An 18,148-nucleotide genomic window follows, 5' to 3' on the forward strand; every position below is an offset into this window, starting at 1 on the left:
AAAACAAAGGCCGAAGTTTACCCGAACGCGTCCGCGCTTCTTTCACAGCTGTTGTTTGCCTGCTGTTTTGGTAAGCTTTTAGCACACTGCGACCACGCTCACTAGGCACAAAAGCTCATTGTTCCGCTCCAACCCTGCGTGCTCAACCGGCGGAGAGCTAAGAGTCGAGATGCCGAAAGTGCTGGGCTACACACCTGCCTGGCTGAGCCGCCCGAATGCGGGCTACCAACTGTTTGCGCCAAAACCTTCGTCTAGCAAGGCTTTAGTTCCGAAAGAGAAGAGTCCGGGTCTACGTAAGACGATTGCTACGAGAGAATCTGAGGTTTTTGTAGCCGTCGGACATGAAATACGATGGGCAGACCTGACGGTCCTGAAGGAGGACTCTTCGACGTACCGAACTCTCAAAGTCTCGATACCACTGCCGATTACGCGCCTTAACATATCTCCTTGCGGTCACTATCTCGCCGTCTCCACCTCCCATACGGTCCACGTCGTCAATCTCCCCGACTCCTCGCTCCTCGAATCCGGTGACGATAGCCTGATCAAACCAAAGACCTTCCAAGTGGGCCCAACAGCACACGTCTTGGAGGAGTCCCCAATAGCAACTGTTCTGTGGCATCCGCTAGGCTATCATGGGCGATGCTTGGTCACAATCACCCAGACAGGCGTGGTGCGTCTGTGGGAGGTCAATCGGTCAGACCGGTCAAGCTTCAGCGAGCCTTCGCTATCGATTGACCTTCAGAAGCTTGCGAATGCTACAAATGATCAGGAAGATCTGAGCGCGTCTAAATATGGAGCACCCAAGGGCTTTTCCCCAGACGCAGCCGACCTTGAAGTTGCCGCGGCTTACTTTGGGGACTTCCCTGAGCAAGAAGGAGTTCACGGCTGGGCGCCGATGACGCTGTGGATCGCAACCGTTGCGGGCGACGTGTACGCCTTATGCCCTCTCCTCCCGAGCAGGTGGCAGCTTGTTGAGTCTCCGGGCGCATCTACGCTCATGCAAACCTTAACCTCATCCATCAACATCAACTACGCCGACATCTCCGAAGCCGCGAGCGCCCCAAAATACGAAAAGAAGACCGCAGATAAGCAACTCTCGTGGCTTTCCGATATCCTTTACCAAGATCCTTTCAACGAGGAGCTTTCAAATGGAGATTCGATTAAAGTGTTCACCCGACCGGCTAGTGTACCCGCTATTCCGCTGTTGCAAGGACCCTTCACTATTATGCCGGAGGTAGACGATTTTGAGCTATGCGACATGGTGGTGTATTCTCTGAAGACTTTTTCAGATGGATCCGAGGAAGAAGCTGCCGAAGGTCTACCGGCAGCCGTTGTTTGCCTTCTCACAGATACCTGTCAAGTGCATGTTTGCCTTGATCTAGAAGGAATTGTAGGGCGATGGCTTCCCTCTTCTGATGTGAGTTCGAACATAGCCTTTACTTGGTGTATTTGACTAATCCTTCCAGGACGAACCCGACTTCACAGCGCCTGCTGGACATAGTCTCATTGTCGCTGAAACCATCACCTTGACCGATGACGAGACCTCGTGTTACAACCAAAGCATTACCCCCGACGTGCACACCGACTTTACCTTCTTCGTCTCGCACGCTAGCGGAGTATACTACATCTCGTTGGAGCCGTGGATCCGGAAACTGGAGGCCGAGTTGTCGGAACCGCAGAGCGAAGGAGCTGACTTCCGTCTCAAGCGCCTGCTCGAATCGGCTAACACCACGGTTGAGCAATGCATTCGTCGTCAGCCAGTAGATCGCACGAAGGACGTTACATCTTGTGTAGTCATTCAACAAGATGACGTAGGTTACCTCGTCCTGACCACGGTCGACAACGAACCACAAGCCGTAGTCCTTGACACTCCTGAGGATGGTGTGCCTACTGAGGAAGAGCTAGCCCAATATATGCAGGTTAGCGGTCCGTCGAAGGAGGTGCGCGAAGCATGGCAGCCTCCCAAGGAGCTGTGGGAGCCGTTTGACTTATATGCCGCCCTCGATATACCTAGCAGGCACAAATCATCATTGAAAGAGGAGATCCGCCTATCCCCTGCGAACCTTGAACTCCTCATGAACGCTCATAGAATTCTTGCTGCGCAAACAGACCGACTGCAACACGCCGTATCCGACCTTTATAACCGTTGTCATCGACTGCAGGACGAGTTTAGAGATCAGATCTTCAGAGCTTCCCAGCTAGTGCCCAAGATCGACTCTGTAACTGGGAACGATGAGGGCGGATCCGAGAGTGGGTCAGAAGCCTACGGCACGGCTAAGATTGAAGATCGCCTAAAGAAAGTCCAAGCGAGACAGGAAGAGATCAATTCCCGATACCAGGCCCTTCGACGGAGGATGGCTGGCATCGGTGGAGCAGAGTTGAGCGAAAAGGAGGCGAGCTTCATCGAGGAGCTTCAGACGATGGAGAGTAGTCTGGACCGGACGGAACGTACGTTGACGGACGACGTCGACGGTAGCGAGGTGCCTGCCTGGCAGCGTTTCGAGAAGGTCAAGGATATGAAGGGGACCTTGGCGAAGGAGGTTGCGGAGGCGTCGGCAGCGGGTACTGAAGAGCGACCTGCTGCAAGCGTCAAAGTTCCGTCACATTCACGGAAGCAAGAGAACGAGCGAATCCAGGAGCTGCTGCGAAAGGAGAACGCGCTGCTGGAGGCGGCTACAAGCAGTCTCAGAAGTTTTGGTATTACTGTCCCCTCAATACCCTTGGAGGGCGGCAGTTAAGGGGCTTTTATGGAATGCCATGTTGATGGGGGGGTCTTGAGCACATCATACGATGCTAAGCACTGTTGACCGAGGAGTCGGAAAGGACAAGCAACGGCGAAGAGATTGCACCCTTGCAAGAAAATTGGCATCGCTAGGGAGGCAAAACGTACAGGTACAGAGGCACGGTAATTGATCTCTGTACCTGAAGATCAGCCATGTGCTAATGGACTAAATAGCACCCAAAAAGGAATTCAAACACTCTCTGCAGTCTGTCTCCTGCTCACATTTGGGCCTCCTGTTTTTCGCTAGACGCGCAACTATCAAGTCTTCCGTCCTGTTTAGTCGTATGCGCCGGCGAAGAGGAACAGCGAATCGAAGCCCTCATCACACACTCTTCCGTAGTGTGCTCGTCTACCACGCGAAGCGAACGGATGCTGAGAAAAGCCCCACGTTCTCGACAACGCCTTGGAGACGTGGACCGCAGTCTAGCAAGCAATAAGCACCCAGGGGCACGGAAACATGCTCCCAATGAAAATCGGCCAGACATAGCCGTTTTCCAATGAGCGTCCACCGAACAAGGCCGTTTTCATGCATCGACATGGTGCTTCTGCAGGCAGAATATATTGCGTCCTTCGCGGAGTTCAGCCCTGGGGGAAGGGAACAGTCAGTCCTGCATTGATAATCATTTTAAAAAGCTCATGCTGCAGTACACGCTGACTGTGTTGGTGCTGTGTCACGTCGTCATATCGCAGTTGGGCTGGATGCCTTGAAGGTCGCCGGCAAGTACCAATGTGGCTGACAAGAGGAGCTTGCGACGGCGCATGCCCGGTTACGGCACAGCCGGTGGGCTCTCCATCACGCCTCGGTCGCATCACCGCGGGCGGCTACTGCTCTTAATGCTCCTTCTGCGCACTACTGTATGCTTTCGACGTTTCCACAGCGCAGCCATCCGTCTGCGACCCTGCGGCGCGGTGGCAGTGGGTGTGGAGCAGTTGGGCGCTTAGCAGCGACCCTGGGCCGGAGCCGACGGGCATGCAGACACCATCACACATCTGGCCGAATGGGGGCCGCTTGCTGGCTCGGCCTGGCTTGGGAGATCCCCTCCCGTCCGTGCAAAGACGTGCATCCGCTCCGCTCGTTGGTTCGCGACCCCTGCTCGTTCAATATGCTCGCCCGCGCGCCATTCGCTGTAGTGTTCACGGCAGCAGAAGCTGACATGCAAGTGCTGGCCGGCTGTCCAAAGGGATTCGCATACGAGCAGTCCCTTTGCGGCCGAGTTTATCGACGCAGGTGGGTCGCACGAAGGCTTGCGATGGCGTCTGGCGGGTGAGCCCATGGGAGCCCTTAAGTGCTGATGTGCCCCCCGCCACCCGCAAGCTGCCGGCCTGCATATCCAAGTCCTCCTCAGCAGCAGCAGTGTCCACGGGGACCCCGTCTTCATTCCGAGCACGAGTTCGAATTATTTGCAAGAGATCGGAGAATACGAAAGGGAAATTGTTCTGGGATTTCGCATCGTCGCCACCGCCGCCCCTCGTCGCAATGTTTCGTTTCACAGAGCTGGCCTGTTTCGTCGCGACCTGGTCGCTCACCGTCGCCCACACCGTTATCGTTTATCCGGGATGGAGAGGGAACAACATCCACACCAACGGCACCGTCTCGCAGAATGACGAGAATATAAAGCCGGGTTCGCTGGGCATCAATTGGGAGAATGGCACATACGGATTTCCATATGGCATGCAGTGGATGTATCCATGTACGATACCCCTCCCTCTCCCATCGCGCATACGACGACAACAGCTAACAGGACATAGGCGGCGGCATGCCCACCTCACAAAATCGCACAAAGTGGCCGCTAAAGGGCGGCGCTATATCCATCCAGCCCGGCTGGTTCCCGGGCCACGCACTCGCCCTCTTCTACATCAACATGGGCTTCGGCAACGAGCCGCTCAACTACTCGCACTCGATGCTGCCCGTCTTCCAGATCACCGGCCCCTCGAACGTGCAGTACAACGGCTCGTTTTGCCTGCCGCAGGTGCCGCTGCCGGCGAATTATACGCCTAAGGTGGGCGACAATGCCACCATTCAGGTCATTGAGACGGCACAGCATGGCGCAGCACTTTACAACGTAAGTTCTGTCATCTTTGGAAGTTCAAATGACCGGAATGCTAATGTTGAGGGGAATAGTGCGCTGATATCACTTTCGCGGAGCCAGAAGACGTGCCCGAGGTGAACGAGACGAACTGCCTTAACACGACACAACCAGGCCAGGATATTGGCTTCCAGCTCGTGTACACGACCACCTCTTCGCCCGCCGCGCCCACCGTCATGCTCAACGGATACGTCTCGCTGCTTGTGCCGCTCATACTGACCGCTGCGACTTGGATAACATGGCTATAAGCCTATTCATCCTCCCCCTGTTATTCTCGTCGACTTTCGGCATCTACTACTACTATTTGATTCATCTTCGAGCGGGCGGGCGTACGGGCGCATGATATCCAGGAGCGACGACTATTTCTCGTAAAGGCGTCGAGGTTGACGTATCAATCTTTTCATTCTCACCTTACCTCCAATCTTTATCATCACTGGCGATAATTTTACCGAGCAGAAGACGGTCGGCGAGCCGCAGGGCAGTTCAGGACTGGACTGGAACGGAAGGGGTTGGGCCGCGATGGATGGGACTTGGGATACACGATCACCGGGAAAGGGTTCCGCTGACACAGCACCATTTGTACATAGCACGGCGCTGGGGTTCCTTTTCCTGCCTTCCTCCAATATCGCCGGCCTCGCGATTCGATACTTCACACACCTCTCTGTAAGGGTTAATGGCAAGATTTTCGAATCAGAAATAATTAAGCATCTGTTATTTGGTGACGCAGTGATGTCTCGGGTTTGCTTCCATAGCTTGCGTCACACTCGCGGAACCCCGATCTAGAGGAGCTGTCATGTCTCGGGTAGCAGATGAGGTTGGAGGAAGCACTCGCGTCTTGCGTCAGTCTTGGAGGCCTGATCCAGAGATCCGCTTGCGGCTCTGTGAGTGGCGCTTGGTTAAGCGCCTGGGAGGATGCGTAGAGCGCGTGTGGGGAGAGGAACATGAGTGCGGCGTGTGATGAACGTATGATAAGGGCGCTTGCGTTGAAGAGAAGTAATTGCCCTGTTCGACTGCTACTCGCGCGTTTAGTTATTGAAGACGTGAGTAAGGGTTATCCAGCATAGGTGCAAATCGGGAATGGGAGGGCTCCAGTAGCCTGAACCTTTTGCCATTGATGGAAGCGAACACCACACGCATCCAGCGAGAACAGCAACATAGCCTTGAAAGTGGTTGAGGGCAGTATAATTTCCGCTCCTCTACGATAAGTCGCTCGAAGTGCAAAGTCGAGGCTCACGAACACTAAAAAGCCACGCTGCGGCTGGACGTAGCAGCTGATCGACTACCACACCCAGCTGAGGGAAGGACTGCAGACGCCTCTTACGATCATTCGACAATATACGGTTTTCAGGTAGCACATTGGCTTCCGTGGCTGACTGGCTTGTAGAATGCGTCGATGTCTAATCTCGTACGATCCTGCCGTGCGCTATAAGAGACCCAGTTTCCCTCCTCGTCCGGTTGAAGCATCAAATCGTAACTCTCTAAAGGGACAGCTCGACCTACAATTACGACTCTACCCGCCGGCGGCAGCGGCTACAAAATACTCACGATGAGCAAACAAGAACTCTGCGATAACTTCTACAACATTGATAACTTGGTCACGATCAGCCTCACCATCCCGGACTCGGACTGGCAAGCCTTGAAGAACGCTGAGCCGCGAGGTGGACGCTGCAACTTCTCCTATACCGGCGACCGCTATGACTGGTTCAAAGCCACCTCGGTCACCGTGTCCGGCACCAAGTTCCCTAAACAGGGGACGTTCTCCAATATCGGGCTGATCAAGAAGTCATATTGTGGATCCTTCAGCACTAGCAAGCCCTCGCTGCGGCTAGACTTCTCGAAATACGTGAAGGAGAATGAGGACGCGATTGAGGCACTGATTGGAACGAAGGTCCTGACGCTGAATAACAGCAAGCAGGATTCATCGTACGTCCGGCAGCCGCTGGGCTACGAACTGTTTCGTCAGGCAGGCCTTCCATATCCACGGTGCAACTTCGCAAAGGTCGTAGTCAACGGGACGACCCTGGGAGTCTACGTCAACCTAGAGCCCTTCAAGAAGCGCTTTTACCAGCACAATTTCGCCGGCAATGACAAGGGCAACGCGTACGAGCTGGAAGTCGGCGAAGACCTCGACACCGCCGTGATAAACTCTGGCCGGATTAGCTTCGAAGGACTCTCGCAGTACGAGGACATGAAGGACATCAAGCTCGCCGCCTCGCAGATCGCATCTGGGGGCTTGGCCGCTGCGCAGCAGGTCATCGATTGGGACCAGTTTTTGCGCTTCTTTGCCATGGAGTCGTTGCTGAAGCACTGGGACGGGTATACGCAGAACACGAACAACACGTATATCTACAACGACACGGTGGCTGTTGCGAATCCGGCCGTTGTGAATGTGAAGCTAAAGTTCATCCCCTCGGGAATCGACCAGATCATGCAGGAGGGAAGAGATTTCGAGATTGGCGGAAAGTCGGTGCTAGCAGGTCTGGTTCGCTCAGATCAGTTCGAAAGGGCGAAGCTGTTCAAGGTGATTCGGGACTTCGCGAATACGATCTTCAACACGGAGAACCACGACAAAGTCCTGACGCCGCTGATCGGCCGCATGGAGGCCTTGCTAACGACCGCCGGGGGTGTCAGCCCTGCCGGTCTGAGCGGCCCCATCGGCGTCGTCAGGAAGCAGCTCAAACTTGTGAAGTCTGGAGCATACCAGCTCATCGGCGAGATGCCTACGGAATCGATGCTGCTGCTTTCCAAGTCGACGGGCGACTGCATCCACGCCAGCAACAGCGAATTCATCGGCAGCGTCCCCACACCCACCTCGCCCCAGGAAGTCTACCACTGCCCGCCCACCGGCGCCCTCGCCGACAGCTGGACCGCATTGCCCGGCAGCCACGGCTTCACCAAGTTCAAGAATCGCGCGTATGGGACGTGGTTACATTGCGATGCGAATGTCAAGACGCCGAGCGGGAAGCTGAATGTGTATGCGGCGCGGAATGATCCGGATACTGGTAATGAGTTTACAGTGTTGCCGACGGGTGTCCAGTCTGCGGAGGCGTGGCATGCTAGCGGGTACTTTGCGTTGAAGAGTAAGGTGACGGGTCAGTTTGTGTATTTCAGTGAGACGGATTTGACGCCGAAGGGGAGGAAGGAGGTACATCAGATTGGGACTGAGGCGGGCGAGAGGGCTATGTTCTTGTTTTGAGGGCTTGAAGCATTGAGGAACACATGTTTCGAATCCTCTTCAGCGCCCGTCAAGACCATGTTGGATGCTCGTTGGATATGCGCTTGACACTGGGGCGTATTCAGCTCCTTCTCGCACCCTCTTCGCTCTCACCTTCAATGCCAACCCTTGGAAGCATTCTGATAGATTCTGTCTTCGTTTCCTAGAAACTGTAGCCGTATGCATGCCACCGTACAAGATATCACGGCTTTCGAAAGCAAGTGTGTCCATTCCGAGATTCCGACCGCCTTCCGAGAACGCTATGCCTAATCCACCATCATCCAACAAAACCTCCCCACTACGCGCCCAGCCTCAACCCTCAACTCCGCGCCGCAGCACCAACAACATCAGATCCCCCTTTAATCGCCCTGCCTAAGCGTAAGCGCCCATGCAAGCCGCAACCCTATTCCAACGTCTGAGATAATAACTCAATTTCGACATCTCCCACTTCCTCGGACCCCGACGTGGACCATGCGCACCGTAACGCTGCCGCAGACGCTGTCACTCGCATTGCCGGCCGAGACGGGAAGGAGGTAATACAATGAGCGAGCAGAAATGGAAGGGGGGGCGCGTAAAGAGGAAGCACATACAAGCTGGGGATGGATGGACCGTTGTCACGCATTCGGCGGCTTCAAGACGCTCAGGAGAGGATGGGGCTAGGGATGCGAGACCGACGAGGATAGTAGAGGGGTTGACGGTGGAAAAGCTGCTGGATGATTTGCGGAAGATGGAAGCGCGGTGGCGGGAGACAACGTGTGCGCAGCAACTTGAGCGGGTGCTCCAAAAGCGGACTTGGGATGTGAACGAGGCCGTCTGCATAGGCATTGGGAGCTTTAGTCTCGACTGGGAACATCGGCATCGCTCGATGTGGCAGCTTGCGCTGTTCCTGGCTACCGTCAAGCTTGGTAAGCGTGTCTCCAGTTCCTGCCAACAATGTCTAGTTAACGCATCCCTAGTACAGCACGAGCAATCACAGATTCGCCTCTACGCCCAAGAACCTGCATTCACTCCCCTCGATATTTCCTTCCTACGCGCCCTCAATATCGCTGTTCTCTCCGCCGATATACAAACTCATATCACCAAGTCGTCGTTTGTCTTCGCTCCCTTTGTGGACTGGTATATACTGCTTCCGCTGTTCCTGAAGGGCAAGGATCCGGAGTTATACATTGGGAATGAGGTTTTGGATGATTATGGGGTGTTCGCTAAGACATCAGAGAAGGAGAGAGTACTTGAAGAAAGCAATGAGACCGGCAACATTTTTCAACGAGGGAGAGAATGGAGAAGGGTGCCGGAGTTCGAACCCCATGGTCAAGCGCTGGAGGGGCTGATGGTGTATTGGAAGGAGGACGACGAGGGAGGGTGAAACGAAGCGTCTGCTTCGATTCCTCATTTCCACAGTTGAGTAAGGCTGAGCAGAGCAGCGTAGCACATACGAAGAGTTCAGCGAGTGAATTGCGGATCTGTCGATGCCTGGGCGCGCCTCCCAATATAAGGGTAGGCTCTCTCTCCGCCCGCACTTCATCTCCAAACAATACTCAACCCTCTAAATGGCTAGCGTAAGTGGCCGAACTCCTATCATCATACGTCAACTGCACGATTTCCGAGCCATATACTAATATTACTTAGGCAATGCAAGCCATCCTCGGCTTCATCATCCACTCTCTCCCCAAGACCTTCAACAACTACCAATGACTGGGCCTCCGCAATCGCATCCGAAGAGGCCAGTCTTACCCAGCGGATCACGACTGACACCCAAGGACACGAATCTGCAACGTCTCTCGGGAAAACCACATTGGCGCTCAGCTGCCCCAACACAACGAGCTTCCACGTCGAAGGTCAACGCTCAGCATGTGGTTCCGTAGTCCGGAAACCCCGCGGCGCACTCCCCATAAACGTGTCTGTGTTCTACCTCGCTGATTGAAGTGCCTACACTAATGTCCTGACCGCAAATTATTTCACCCGTCTCCACTGCGACTGCTCGCCGGAAACGCTTCGCCATATAACCAGCCAAAATCGCACTGTCAAACAGACGTTCTGCGTCATGCATGGCAACATTATCCTCGTCTTCTCGGGGGGCAAATCTAAGCATGAAGAATATGTTCGTTTGGCTGTGGAAATGATGCGGGCGACGGGTAACATATTCCTCATCCAAGGCTGTGTATTTCGTGTCGATAGTGCGGAGAAGGCAGGTTTTCAGCTGGAGCCGGTTGGTGACCATGGGGCGCTCATGGTCGTTGACCTTGGGCACTGGGATCTGGCTGTGAGTACGTAGCGTAAGTAGCCTGAACGACTCCAAGTTCATTCAAGGTTGCGTATCACCCAATAGCGAAGGTCTACAACAAGGGTAGGATTGGATTTTATCACATGAGAAATCCGCAGTTCATTGCTAATACTTCTTTTGGTTCATTACGTCCAAGCAGCCGTACGTTCTGTTCTCCCTCATATACCGCTTAAAGGAGCGTCCAACGATGACAAACAAAGAGCATGGTCAAACCGTAAGGAAAGATTAAAGAGAAAGAAATGTCTCGCCAGTCCATCCTGTCAGCATCTCATACTATCGACTCGCGACTTCTAGCCTTTGTAGGCCGTAATCGCATCCTCCAAGCTCGCGTCAAGAGCGGCCTTTTGATTCTTCGCGCACTCGCTGCGAGTTGGAACGAGGTCGATGAGCTTGAATGCGACAGTGTCCACGATAGACTCAACCGCACGCAATGCGCCAGCAACGACGGCGCCAATGAAAGCATTGTCGCCCCGCTCGTCCAATGCAACGTCTCCTTCGATCAGCGCCTCCCTCTTGATTGGGCCGCCTGGGAGGAGGCCAGCTCGGCCGATCAGAATGTTGAGCAGGGCCTGGTGCACCCTCACGAACTCAATCAAGGCGATGATCACAGTGTCGCTGCTGCACCCCGGCGGGAGCGGCGGCAGAGGCAGGAATACCTGGGCGGAAAAGCTGAGCGTGGCTGCGATATTGCGGAGGCCTGCCGCGACGTCGGTGATGGGGCTCTGGGCTATGGCGCCGTCGCGTTTCCCGAAGGGCGATGCACCGATCTGCTTCGCGGCGGATTGCAGACTCTGAGAGAGCAGCGTCACCTTGTTGATGGCGTTGATGATGATCTGGGCGTTCCTGACCACTTCGCCTGAACATCCGCCCTCTGGGCATATGTCCGGCGTGGGCGTTGGGGTTGCGCTGTCCGTACCGGTCGGTGTTGGTGTATCTGAAGGGAAGGGTAACTCCCCGCATGTGCCTGGCAGTGGGGTCACGATGACGACCTCCGTGGCGTTTTGGACAGTGTCGATAATGGTCGTTTGAGTTGGGAAGGCCTGTGGAGGGACATAGATAGTTCTAGTTCCCGGGACTTCGAAATGTTAGCCGGGTGGCAGGTCAAAGGAGTTAGTTCTCGCGTACAGAATGTGGCCGTTGATGTCGGCACGCCGACGATCACGAAGGGATCAACTGAGTCACAGCCGGAGACCGTGGTAGTGACTGGTGCCGCTTGGGTTGGAAAGGGTATCGTGAACGTCGAGATCCCTGCTCGTGGGAGGACGTTTGCATGGACGGCGGATGCCAGAAGCAAAGAAGTAGCAAGGAAAACGGGCATTGTGGCTGAAGCGAAAGAGCACTGGGCAATTGTGAGGGCCGCCTTATGGTGTTGAAGCCGCAGGGGCGGGGTGTTTTTATACACACTCTCCTGTTGAGCATTGCGGTTCTGCCTAGCACGAAAGCCCGTCCGGTCCAAACTCAAACTCTTTGCTGACCGGCTGCGCGGAGTCCAGGTACGACGCATGCTACCCCATGGTCGAGAGCATGTCAGTCGATTCGCAACATTGCACAGTAGCTACAAAATACACCAGGAAAAGGAGTCCGGGGAAATCGCGCACAAGTTCCTTCAACATCCAATCATTCATGCCCGATCTCTTCACGTGTGGCTTGGAGTTCTGCCGATCTGAGTGTGGGTTCTACCCGCTGCGGAAGCTAACATATACGTAACCTGTACCTGTTCGACCGTGAACACGGACTATGCGACATCAATACTTTGAACGCAGTACCAACTCCCTTCCATCGGACGCTTCTAGCTATTCTGGTTATTCGAGCTCACTCACCGCGTCCCTGCGTTCTCCCAGCCTTGATATATTACAAGGTTTATAGTCATAAGCAACACTTGACATCTAGAAGTCAATTCCACTGTTCAGGTCACCAGTGGTCTGCTGATGCACTGGAAGCAATTCCTCTTGAAGCCGTCGACCCCGCATCAACAGAAGTGGTCTTTCTTGAGATCAAGAATGCCTCAGTCTCGACACTGCTGTCATGGATGGGGAAAGATCCACGCTTAGGCCTACCTTACGTTACTATATCCTCCTCGAGCATCCTGTGTGGCTTCTTCGATATCAGGACCGCGCTCTTGTCCTTCGGGTGCGGGAGCGGAGGAGGTTACCAACCCGTCATTACTGTTGACCATACCGTTCCACAAGACCTTCCGGTACATCGCGGTACGAACATCTTCCCTCAAGTATCAGCGTCTCAGCAATTAAATCTATGACGCAACGACCGACCTACCCGGAGAGACAGAAACACAATTAGTCAATAGTACGACGCATGAACTACCCAACCTCCCCACAGCCGCAAGTATCATAGTCCCCCAACCGTACCTGCTACCTGATTTATGTTGCCCTAGACCCCACGATCAGCGAGCAAGCTACACCGGGTCTGTCTCCATGTCACTCCATGTCACTGCACGATTCCACGAGCTACAGTACGCCACTGTATCACGGTAGACGTTGGACCGCGGTTCCTTGCATGAGGAAGCCGTTCCCAGGAAGGTAACGCTAGGTGCCGCGAGACGCACATTGTGCTGCTCTTCACACATCCCGTAGACTTGACAGCTTGAACGACCCAAGCCGGAACCGATTGACCTCAACGTCTTTGGTATGGCACCTATTGGATTGGGCCAATCGGTAGTTTCTTTTGCCAGGAGTGGTACAAGCTTCCCGGGCCGACGTTAGCACGGAAAAGTCATCAGATCGCGGAGCCGGGAGCTTGCAGTCAGTCTCTAATGAGCGCGGACACTTGATCAAGGACGCTTGTCAGACCAGGTGATTTTGACCCGTGGAAGCCGTTTTCCCAGGAATCTGCGTCTATGCAGGGTTCTTTTCGTCGCTGATCTGGACTACTTCGCTCGTTCCGTGGAGATCGAGGACATACTGCACGTGCTATCTCCTCTCATTGCTCCGTTCTCAGTCGCAGACCGTTAAGGACGTCCATGTAGCGTGGGTGTTCGGCGCCACATGAATATATGCTCGGAACCCTGTAGATCTTAGAGGAGTGAGGTGAAGGGGGTGAAGTGGTCCCTAGGTAGGAGGCTCATTAGACCACTGCACTGCCCTCACCTCACTGTATTCTTGCCATAACAATCAATCTACCGATGCGGCGATAACCCACGATGCGCAAAGATGATTGACACTTTCCTTTCATATTGGCGTTTTCACCTTCACTTCAACTATGAAGCCCTCCAGTGTTCACTTTTCACCGTTAGCCCACGTGCATCCGCTCCTTCCATTTTTGATTGCGCAAAATCGTCACCGTTGCCGGCACCGGAGAAAGTTTTCGTCGGCGCTGGAGTCTACTTTGACATCGACTCACCTGCTCCCACAAACCTTTCCTCCTGTCATCGCTGCACCATCGGTTCTACGAGATGGCGCCGCCACCAGGCCTTTCCGATATGCCGTTGAGCATGCCATGGAGCAACCGCTCACCCGCAAACTCCTCTCATGTTACGAACGGGCTACCCAACAATATTGACGCCTCTTCCACCGGTAGGTGGTGACCACTGCAAAATTTGGGTGCTGTAGCTAACTCAAAGCAGAGGACCCGGCCGAGCTGAAGCGGCGAATCGCCGAACTCGAGAGAGCTCGCCCAGTGCCGAAAGCGGGAGGACGCCATCCGAGCCGTATTCATCAGGAACCATGAGATCGAGCAGGAGCTTTGGCAGGCCCAGTTCAAGCAGGATATGAAAGACGCGCATCTAAGAGCGGAGGAAGTGCGATTAAGCATCAAGAAAGAGCACTTAGACGAGCAGAAGGCTCGTGTTGATGAGCATGCTGCTGTGCACAAGAAGCTTGCGGATGCCTAGGAAGAGAGCATCGAGAAAGCCAGCTCGTGCAAACCGGGCGGCGACGATAAACCGACTCGTGGAAAATATACTAAGATCTTCCTTCTGGAGGACACAAGGACCAGTTTCGGGTTAAAGACACATCGAAGTTTGAAGAGTATCAACTGCCGGTGTCGTTGGCCGTTATGAACGGTATGAAGGTGCAACTACTACGCAGGCACGACTACTATAAAGGTTGGCTTGACTGTGTGAAAGCCTCAGAGGACGAAGAGCTTCTCCGCAGAGGTCTCATCACCGAGGAAGAGGCTCCACATCTCCGAGATATGGGCGATCTCAGGGGTCTGAAGAACGGGGGCGCCAATGTAGGCGCCCATTTTGGCTGGTCAGTTATGTGCAAAGTGCACCAGAGACGGGAAAGGGACGTCCGGCTGGACGATCAAGAGCGGGCGGCCGCTGACATTACTCCCCGGGCCGGGTTCGAGGAGCGCCCCTTCTGGAGACATGTTAAGAATGGTATCGAACAGGCCAGTGTTAAGTTTCATGAGCAACTTGGAGAAGCGAATGCAAAAGAGGAAGCAAGGTCATAGGAGAGAGACAAGCAAAGAAGGCCCTAGACTGGGAGGAGCGCTGTATTTCATAGAGGAATATGCCTGAAGTAATATCGGGTAAGCGCGCCTACAATGTCATGGGGAAAATCGGGACTACCTTCGGTAGATTTCCAATAACATAGGGGTAACCAGAGTACTAGACCCCAGAATGCAACATCTCAAATTGTGTGTTGCCTTATCTCTAGACTCTCTAGCATACTAGGGCTGTTCTTGTGCCTCCAATCTTTGAACATGTCAGCATCCATCATATCAGGCACTCACTCTACTGACCTCTTTGCTCGCCTTGGAATTTCACCTCCTCAGCACAACACCCCCCCCCCCCCCAAAACATCCCCAAAAGCACTCCAAACGAGCGCTAAGCCCTCCTTATCTTCCCCGACCTCGACTTCCCTCTTACATTCCCGCCAGCAGGGCCCAGCAACCAATCCAGCACTGGAATCGTAACGAAAGCGTGGAAAGGCGCAGCGAGTAGCATAGTAGCTTCTATGCACTGCCGCTCCGGGGCAGCGTTCTGCGAGAAGAAGCGGAAGGTGGGCGGAATGTGGAGGACGGAGGTTTCGATGTCGGCGCCGTAGTTGGCGAGGGTGAGGAGGTGGGATTGGAAGAAGGCGAGGAGGGGGTGCATTGTGGAGGAGTGGAGTGGAGTGCTGGGGAGTTGATGGCGGGGATGGGACTGGGTGGCGTGTGGATCTGGTGTTGGTGATGAGTCGTCGTCAGGTGAGGAAAAGCAGTGGTGGAGGTTTTTGGGGAGAATATTGTGTGATGGAATGGTTGAGGCTGTGCTTCGGTACCGTTCTATGAAGTACCGTTATTCACGACGCTGGTACTGGACTCCTAACTATAGGTGGGTTGCGGTGTGCCATAATAGTGCCACACCATGCACCTATTTACTCTTTCTGGCTTGCAGCACGATTATATATAGAGAGACGTTCCAAGGAGGTAACGGCGCATGAATAACTCTTCTACGACGAGGACTCTGCTTCAGCGAACTCCACCAACGCCGTACCGGCTTTGCATAAATCCTGTTCAACTGGTCAGCAGACATTCTTATCATCTTGGTCTGTGCTGTAGATGGAACACTTACCCCCTTCCCATGCACCACCTTCGCGATAACGCCGTCATGCGGACTCCGAATCACTGTCTCCATCTTCATACTCTCAATCACCACAAGCGGCTGATCCTTCTTCACTTCATCACCCTCCTCCACCTCTACCCTTAGCACCTTGCAAGGCATAGGCGCCAGCACACTGTTCGTCACGTCTTTGACGCCCAGCGCTTTCTCGGCCCACTTAGGCATAGCGAGTTGGAGGCGGTACTGCTTGCCTTGCTGGAAGAGCGTGAGGCGGTCCTCGTCCCGGATGAATGTGGAGGAGAGGCGTGAGTGCGGGTAGAAGGTTGTTAAGGTGTTGGAGGAAGAGGCAAAGGTGCTTATTACGTTGTTGTACACTTTATTGCCGACAGTGATATTAAACTTGGTGAGAGCCGTTTGTCGGATGTGGATGGTCGTGGGTTTGTGCTCGGCCTTACCGTCAGCGGGAATCTCGACTAGGTTAACCTCCCGCTGTTGGAAGCCTACGCCGAATCCTACTGCTGTGACCGGAGGGCCGGAGAACGGATCTGTGTGGAATGTTGAGATTTGCTGTAAGGCGAGACCGAGCGCTGCTTGCGCATATATTTCTGGGGCAAGAGGCTCAGGAGTGAAGAGCTCAGCATGGTGCTTCTGGATATACCCGGTTTCGACGTCGCCAGCAACGAAGTCCGGACTGACACATATCCTCTTCAGGAACTCGATGTTCGTGATTGGTCCTGCCACTTCGTATTCTTCCAGTGCCGCACGGAGCTTCTGTATCGCTGCCTCTCTAGTCGGACCTTGAACGATGAGTTTAGCGATCATGGGATCGTAATGAGAAGAGACTTCGTCACCAGCGACAAATCCAGAATCTATCCGCACGGTTGGCGTGGATTTAGGTGTGCGCATGTGGAGGAGTAGACCAGAATCGGGGATGAAGTTCATGTCGGGGTTCTCTGCGTATATTCGCGCTTCGATTGCCGCCCCTCGCTGCTTGATCCTTTGCTCGATCTCTTGCTGAGTGAGGGGCAGGCGGCCGCCTTCTGCAACGATGAGCTGCCATCGTACTAGATCTTCGCCTGTGACCATCTCGGTGACTGGGTGCTCAACCTGTAGTCGCGTGTTCATCTCCATGAAGAAGAACTCGTCGGTGTCATTGTCGAAGATGAATTCGACTGTGCCAGCTCCCTCATATCCTACTGCCAGCGCAGCAGCCCTCGCCTTCTCCCAAATATCCTGTCTTATCTCCTCTTTCAGGTGCGGCGCGGGTGACTCTTCTAGGATCTTTTGATGCCTGCGCTGAATGCTGCAGTCACGCTCCCCCAGAGCGACGCAATTGCCATACTTGTCTGCAAACACTTGAACCTCGATATGTCGTGGTGTTGTGATATATTTCTCGACGAGCATTACCTCATCGCTGAAGGAGTTCCGGGCTTCTGACTTGGCAGATGCGAGTTGATCCATGAACTCTTCTGGTGTGTTTACTATCCTCATTCCTTTTCCGCCTCCGCCTTTTACGGCCTTGAGGAGGACAGGATACCCTATCTTCGCTGCCTCGTTCTTCAAGTGTCCCGGGTCTTGGTTGGAGCCGTGGTATCCTGGTATACATGGGACTCCAGCGGCTGCCATGATGTCCTTCGACTCACTGCGTTCCACAATCAGTCAATGTATGCCCCAAGGCTTCTGGGCGCATACCTCTTGCTTCCCATAGCTTCTATAGCCTTCCATGGCGGACCAATGAAGGTCAAGCCTGCTTCTGTACATTTGCGCGCAAAGGCTGGGTTCTCGCTTAACTGGATCGGAGTAAGTGCTCGTACGTATGTTTCTGGAGTCTCTGGTGATGTTGTACAAAGCCATAGCCTGGATGTATGCCCTGGCAACCCTGTTCCTTAGCAATTTGTATGATTCGGTCTCCGTCAAGGTATGCAGACGGATCTCCGAGGTTCACAGCGTATGGAGAGCTCAGTGCATGCTGTGATCGTGCATCTGGGTCGGTATAGAGGGTCGTGGTTCGAATGCCATATTCGGATGCGGTCCGCCCGACCCGTCTACGGAATACATTCAGCACGATTCAATCGATGTAAATTGGGCGATGCTTACATCGCAATTTCTCCACGGTTCGCTATGAGCACCGAGGTGAGCGGCTTGATCGACGAAGCGGTAGTAGAGCTGTGACGGACGGCATTGGCAGCCAGGAGCTGGCGCGAAAGATGGGTGGATTTCCGTACGGCGCGCATTGCCACAAATAGTCAAAATCAAGAGCAGAGCAGAGACTGAGAAG

The 18,148-nt window shown here is 54.1% G+C and overlaps 10 protein-coding genes across 10 annotated transcripts; 6 read left to right on the forward strand and 4 right to left on the reverse strand.

The window, feature by feature from the left end:
* Window positions 1-82: 82 nt before the first annotated feature.
* Window positions 83-2,992, forward strand: BU26DRAFT_479498 (uncharacterized protein). The gene is made up of 2 exons (XM_033825669.1): window positions 83-1,417; window positions 1,467-2,992. Exons 1-2 carry the CDS (start codon window positions 170-172, stop codon window positions 2,736-2,738), a joined length of 2,520 nt encoding a protein of 839 aa, XP_033687052.1. The 5' UTR covers window positions 83-169; the 3' UTR covers window positions 2,739-2,992.
* Window positions 2,993-4,097: 1,105 nt separating this feature from the next.
* On the forward strand, window positions 4,098-5,343 carry BU26DRAFT_249807 (uncharacterized protein). The gene is made up of 3 exons (XM_033821122.1): window positions 4,098-4,473; window positions 4,532-4,845; window positions 4,905-5,343. Exons 1-3 carry the CDS (start codon window positions 4,260-4,262, stop codon window positions 5,115-5,117), a joined length of 741 nt encoding a protein of 246 aa, XP_033687053.1. The 5' UTR covers window positions 4,098-4,259; the 3' UTR covers window positions 5,118-5,343.
* A 690-nt stretch (window positions 5,344-6,033) lies between these two features.
* Window positions 6,034-8,230, forward strand: BU26DRAFT_249606 (uncharacterized protein). Its single transcript, XM_033821117.1, has one exon. The coding sequence runs from the start codon at window positions 6,416-6,418 to the stop codon at window positions 8,063-8,065; it is 1,650 nt and encodes a 549-aa protein (XP_033687054.1). The 5' UTR covers window positions 6,034-6,415; the 3' UTR covers window positions 8,066-8,230.
* Window positions 8,231-8,624: 394 nt separating this feature from the next.
* Window positions 8,625-9,446, forward strand: BU26DRAFT_561828 (uncharacterized protein; the record flags this gene model as incomplete). Its single annotated transcript, XM_033832958.1, has 2 exons — window positions 8,625-8,988; window positions 9,040-9,446. 2 exons carry the CDS (start codon window positions 8,625-8,627, stop codon window positions 9,444-9,446), a joined length of 771 nt encoding a protein of 256 aa, XP_033687055.1.
* Window positions 9,447-9,721: 275 nt separating this feature from the next.
* On the reverse strand, window positions 9,722-10,496 carry BU26DRAFT_249669 (uncharacterized protein). The gene has a single exon (XM_033821121.1). The coding sequence runs from the start codon at window positions 10,383-10,385 to the stop codon at window positions 9,927-9,929; it is 459 nt and encodes a 152-aa protein (XP_033687056.1). The 5' UTR covers window positions 10,386-10,496; the 3' UTR covers window positions 9,722-9,926.
* A 158-nt stretch (window positions 10,497-10,654) lies between these two features.
* Window positions 10,655-12,567, reverse strand: BU26DRAFT_502602 (uncharacterized protein; the record flags this gene model as incomplete). The annotated part of the gene is made up of 4 exons (XM_033826646.1): window positions 10,655-11,439; window positions 11,490-11,919; window positions 12,185-12,206; window positions 12,422-12,567. 4 exons carry the CDS (start codon window positions 12,565-12,567, stop codon window positions 10,655-10,657), a joined length of 1,383 nt encoding a protein of 460 aa, XP_033687057.1.
* Window positions 12,568-13,773: 1,206 nt separating this feature from the next.
* BU26DRAFT_561831 (uncharacterized protein) lies at window positions 13,774-14,211 on the forward strand (the record flags this gene model as incomplete). Its single annotated transcript, XM_033832959.1, has 3 exons — window positions 13,774-13,894; window positions 13,945-13,997; window positions 14,050-14,211. The coding sequence occupies 3 exons, from the start codon at window positions 13,774-13,776 to the stop codon at window positions 14,209-14,211; spliced, it is 336 nt and encodes a 111-aa protein (XP_033687058.1).
* Window positions 14,212-14,375: 164 nt separating this feature from the next.
* On the forward strand, window positions 14,376-14,777 carry BU26DRAFT_502603 (uncharacterized protein; the record flags this gene model as incomplete). Its single annotated transcript, XM_033826647.1, has 1 exon — window positions 14,376-14,777. The coding sequence occupies one exon, from the start codon at window positions 14,376-14,378 to the stop codon at window positions 14,775-14,777; it is 402 nt and encodes a 133-aa protein (XP_033687059.1).
* A 211-nt stretch (window positions 14,778-14,988) lies between these two features.
* Window positions 14,989-15,423, reverse strand: BU26DRAFT_561833 (uncharacterized protein; the record flags this gene model as incomplete). Its single annotated transcript, XM_033832960.1, has 2 exons — window positions 14,989-15,021; window positions 15,196-15,423. 2 exons carry the CDS (start codon window positions 15,421-15,423, stop codon window positions 14,989-14,991), a joined length of 261 nt encoding a protein of 86 aa, XP_033687060.1.
* A 337-nt stretch (window positions 15,424-15,760) lies between these two features.
* Window positions 15,761-18,104, reverse strand: BU26DRAFT_529297 (uncharacterized protein; the record flags this gene model as incomplete). Its single annotated transcript, XM_033830887.1, has 5 exons — window positions 15,761-15,820; window positions 15,883-17,508; window positions 17,563-17,655; window positions 17,717-17,915; window positions 17,968-18,104. The coding sequence occupies 5 exons, from the start codon at window positions 18,102-18,104 to the stop codon at window positions 15,761-15,763; spliced, it is 2,115 nt and encodes a 704-aa protein (XP_033687061.1).
* Window positions 18,105-18,148: the final 44 nt, after the last annotated feature.

Source organism: Trematosphaeria pertusa (genome assembly GCF_010094035.1).
Source record: "Trematosphaeria pertusa strain CBS 122368 unplaced genomic scaffold BU26scaffold_4, whole genome shotgun sequence".
In the NCBI taxonomy this organism is placed as follows: Eukaryota; Fungi; Ascomycota; class Dothideomycetes; order Pleosporales; family Trematosphaeriaceae; genus Trematosphaeria; species Trematosphaeria pertusa.

Bases quoted from the DNA above. Each gene is read 5' to 3' on its own strand.
- BU26DRAFT_249606 (XM_033821117.1), top strand. From the start codon at position 6,416: ATGAGCAAACAAGAACTCTGCGATAACTTCTACAACATTGATAACTTG.
- BU26DRAFT_249669 (XM_033821121.1), bottom strand. From the start codon at position 10,385: ATGAACTTGGAGTCGTTCAGGCTACTTACGCTACGTACTCACAGCCAG.
- BU26DRAFT_249807 (XM_033821122.1), top strand. From the start codon at position 4,260: ATGTTTCGTTTCACAGAGCTGGCCTGTTTCGTCGCGACCTGGTCGCTC. The intron at 4,474-4,531 runs GTACGATACCCC...AACAGGACATAG, and splicing joins CATGCAGTGGATGTATCCAT to GCGGCGGCATGCCCACCTCA. The intron at 4,846-4,904 runs GTAAGTTCTGTC...TGAGGGGAATAG, and splicing joins ATGGCGCAGCACTTTACAAC to TGCGCTGATATCACTTTCGC.
- BU26DRAFT_479498 (XM_033825669.1), top strand. From the start codon at position 170: ATGCCGAAAGTGCTGGGCTACACACCTGCCTGGCTGAGCCGCCCGAAT. The intron at 1,418-1,466 runs GTGAGTTCGAAC...TAATCCTTCCAG, and splicing joins GATGGCTTCCCTCTTCTGAT to GACGAACCCGACTTCACAGC.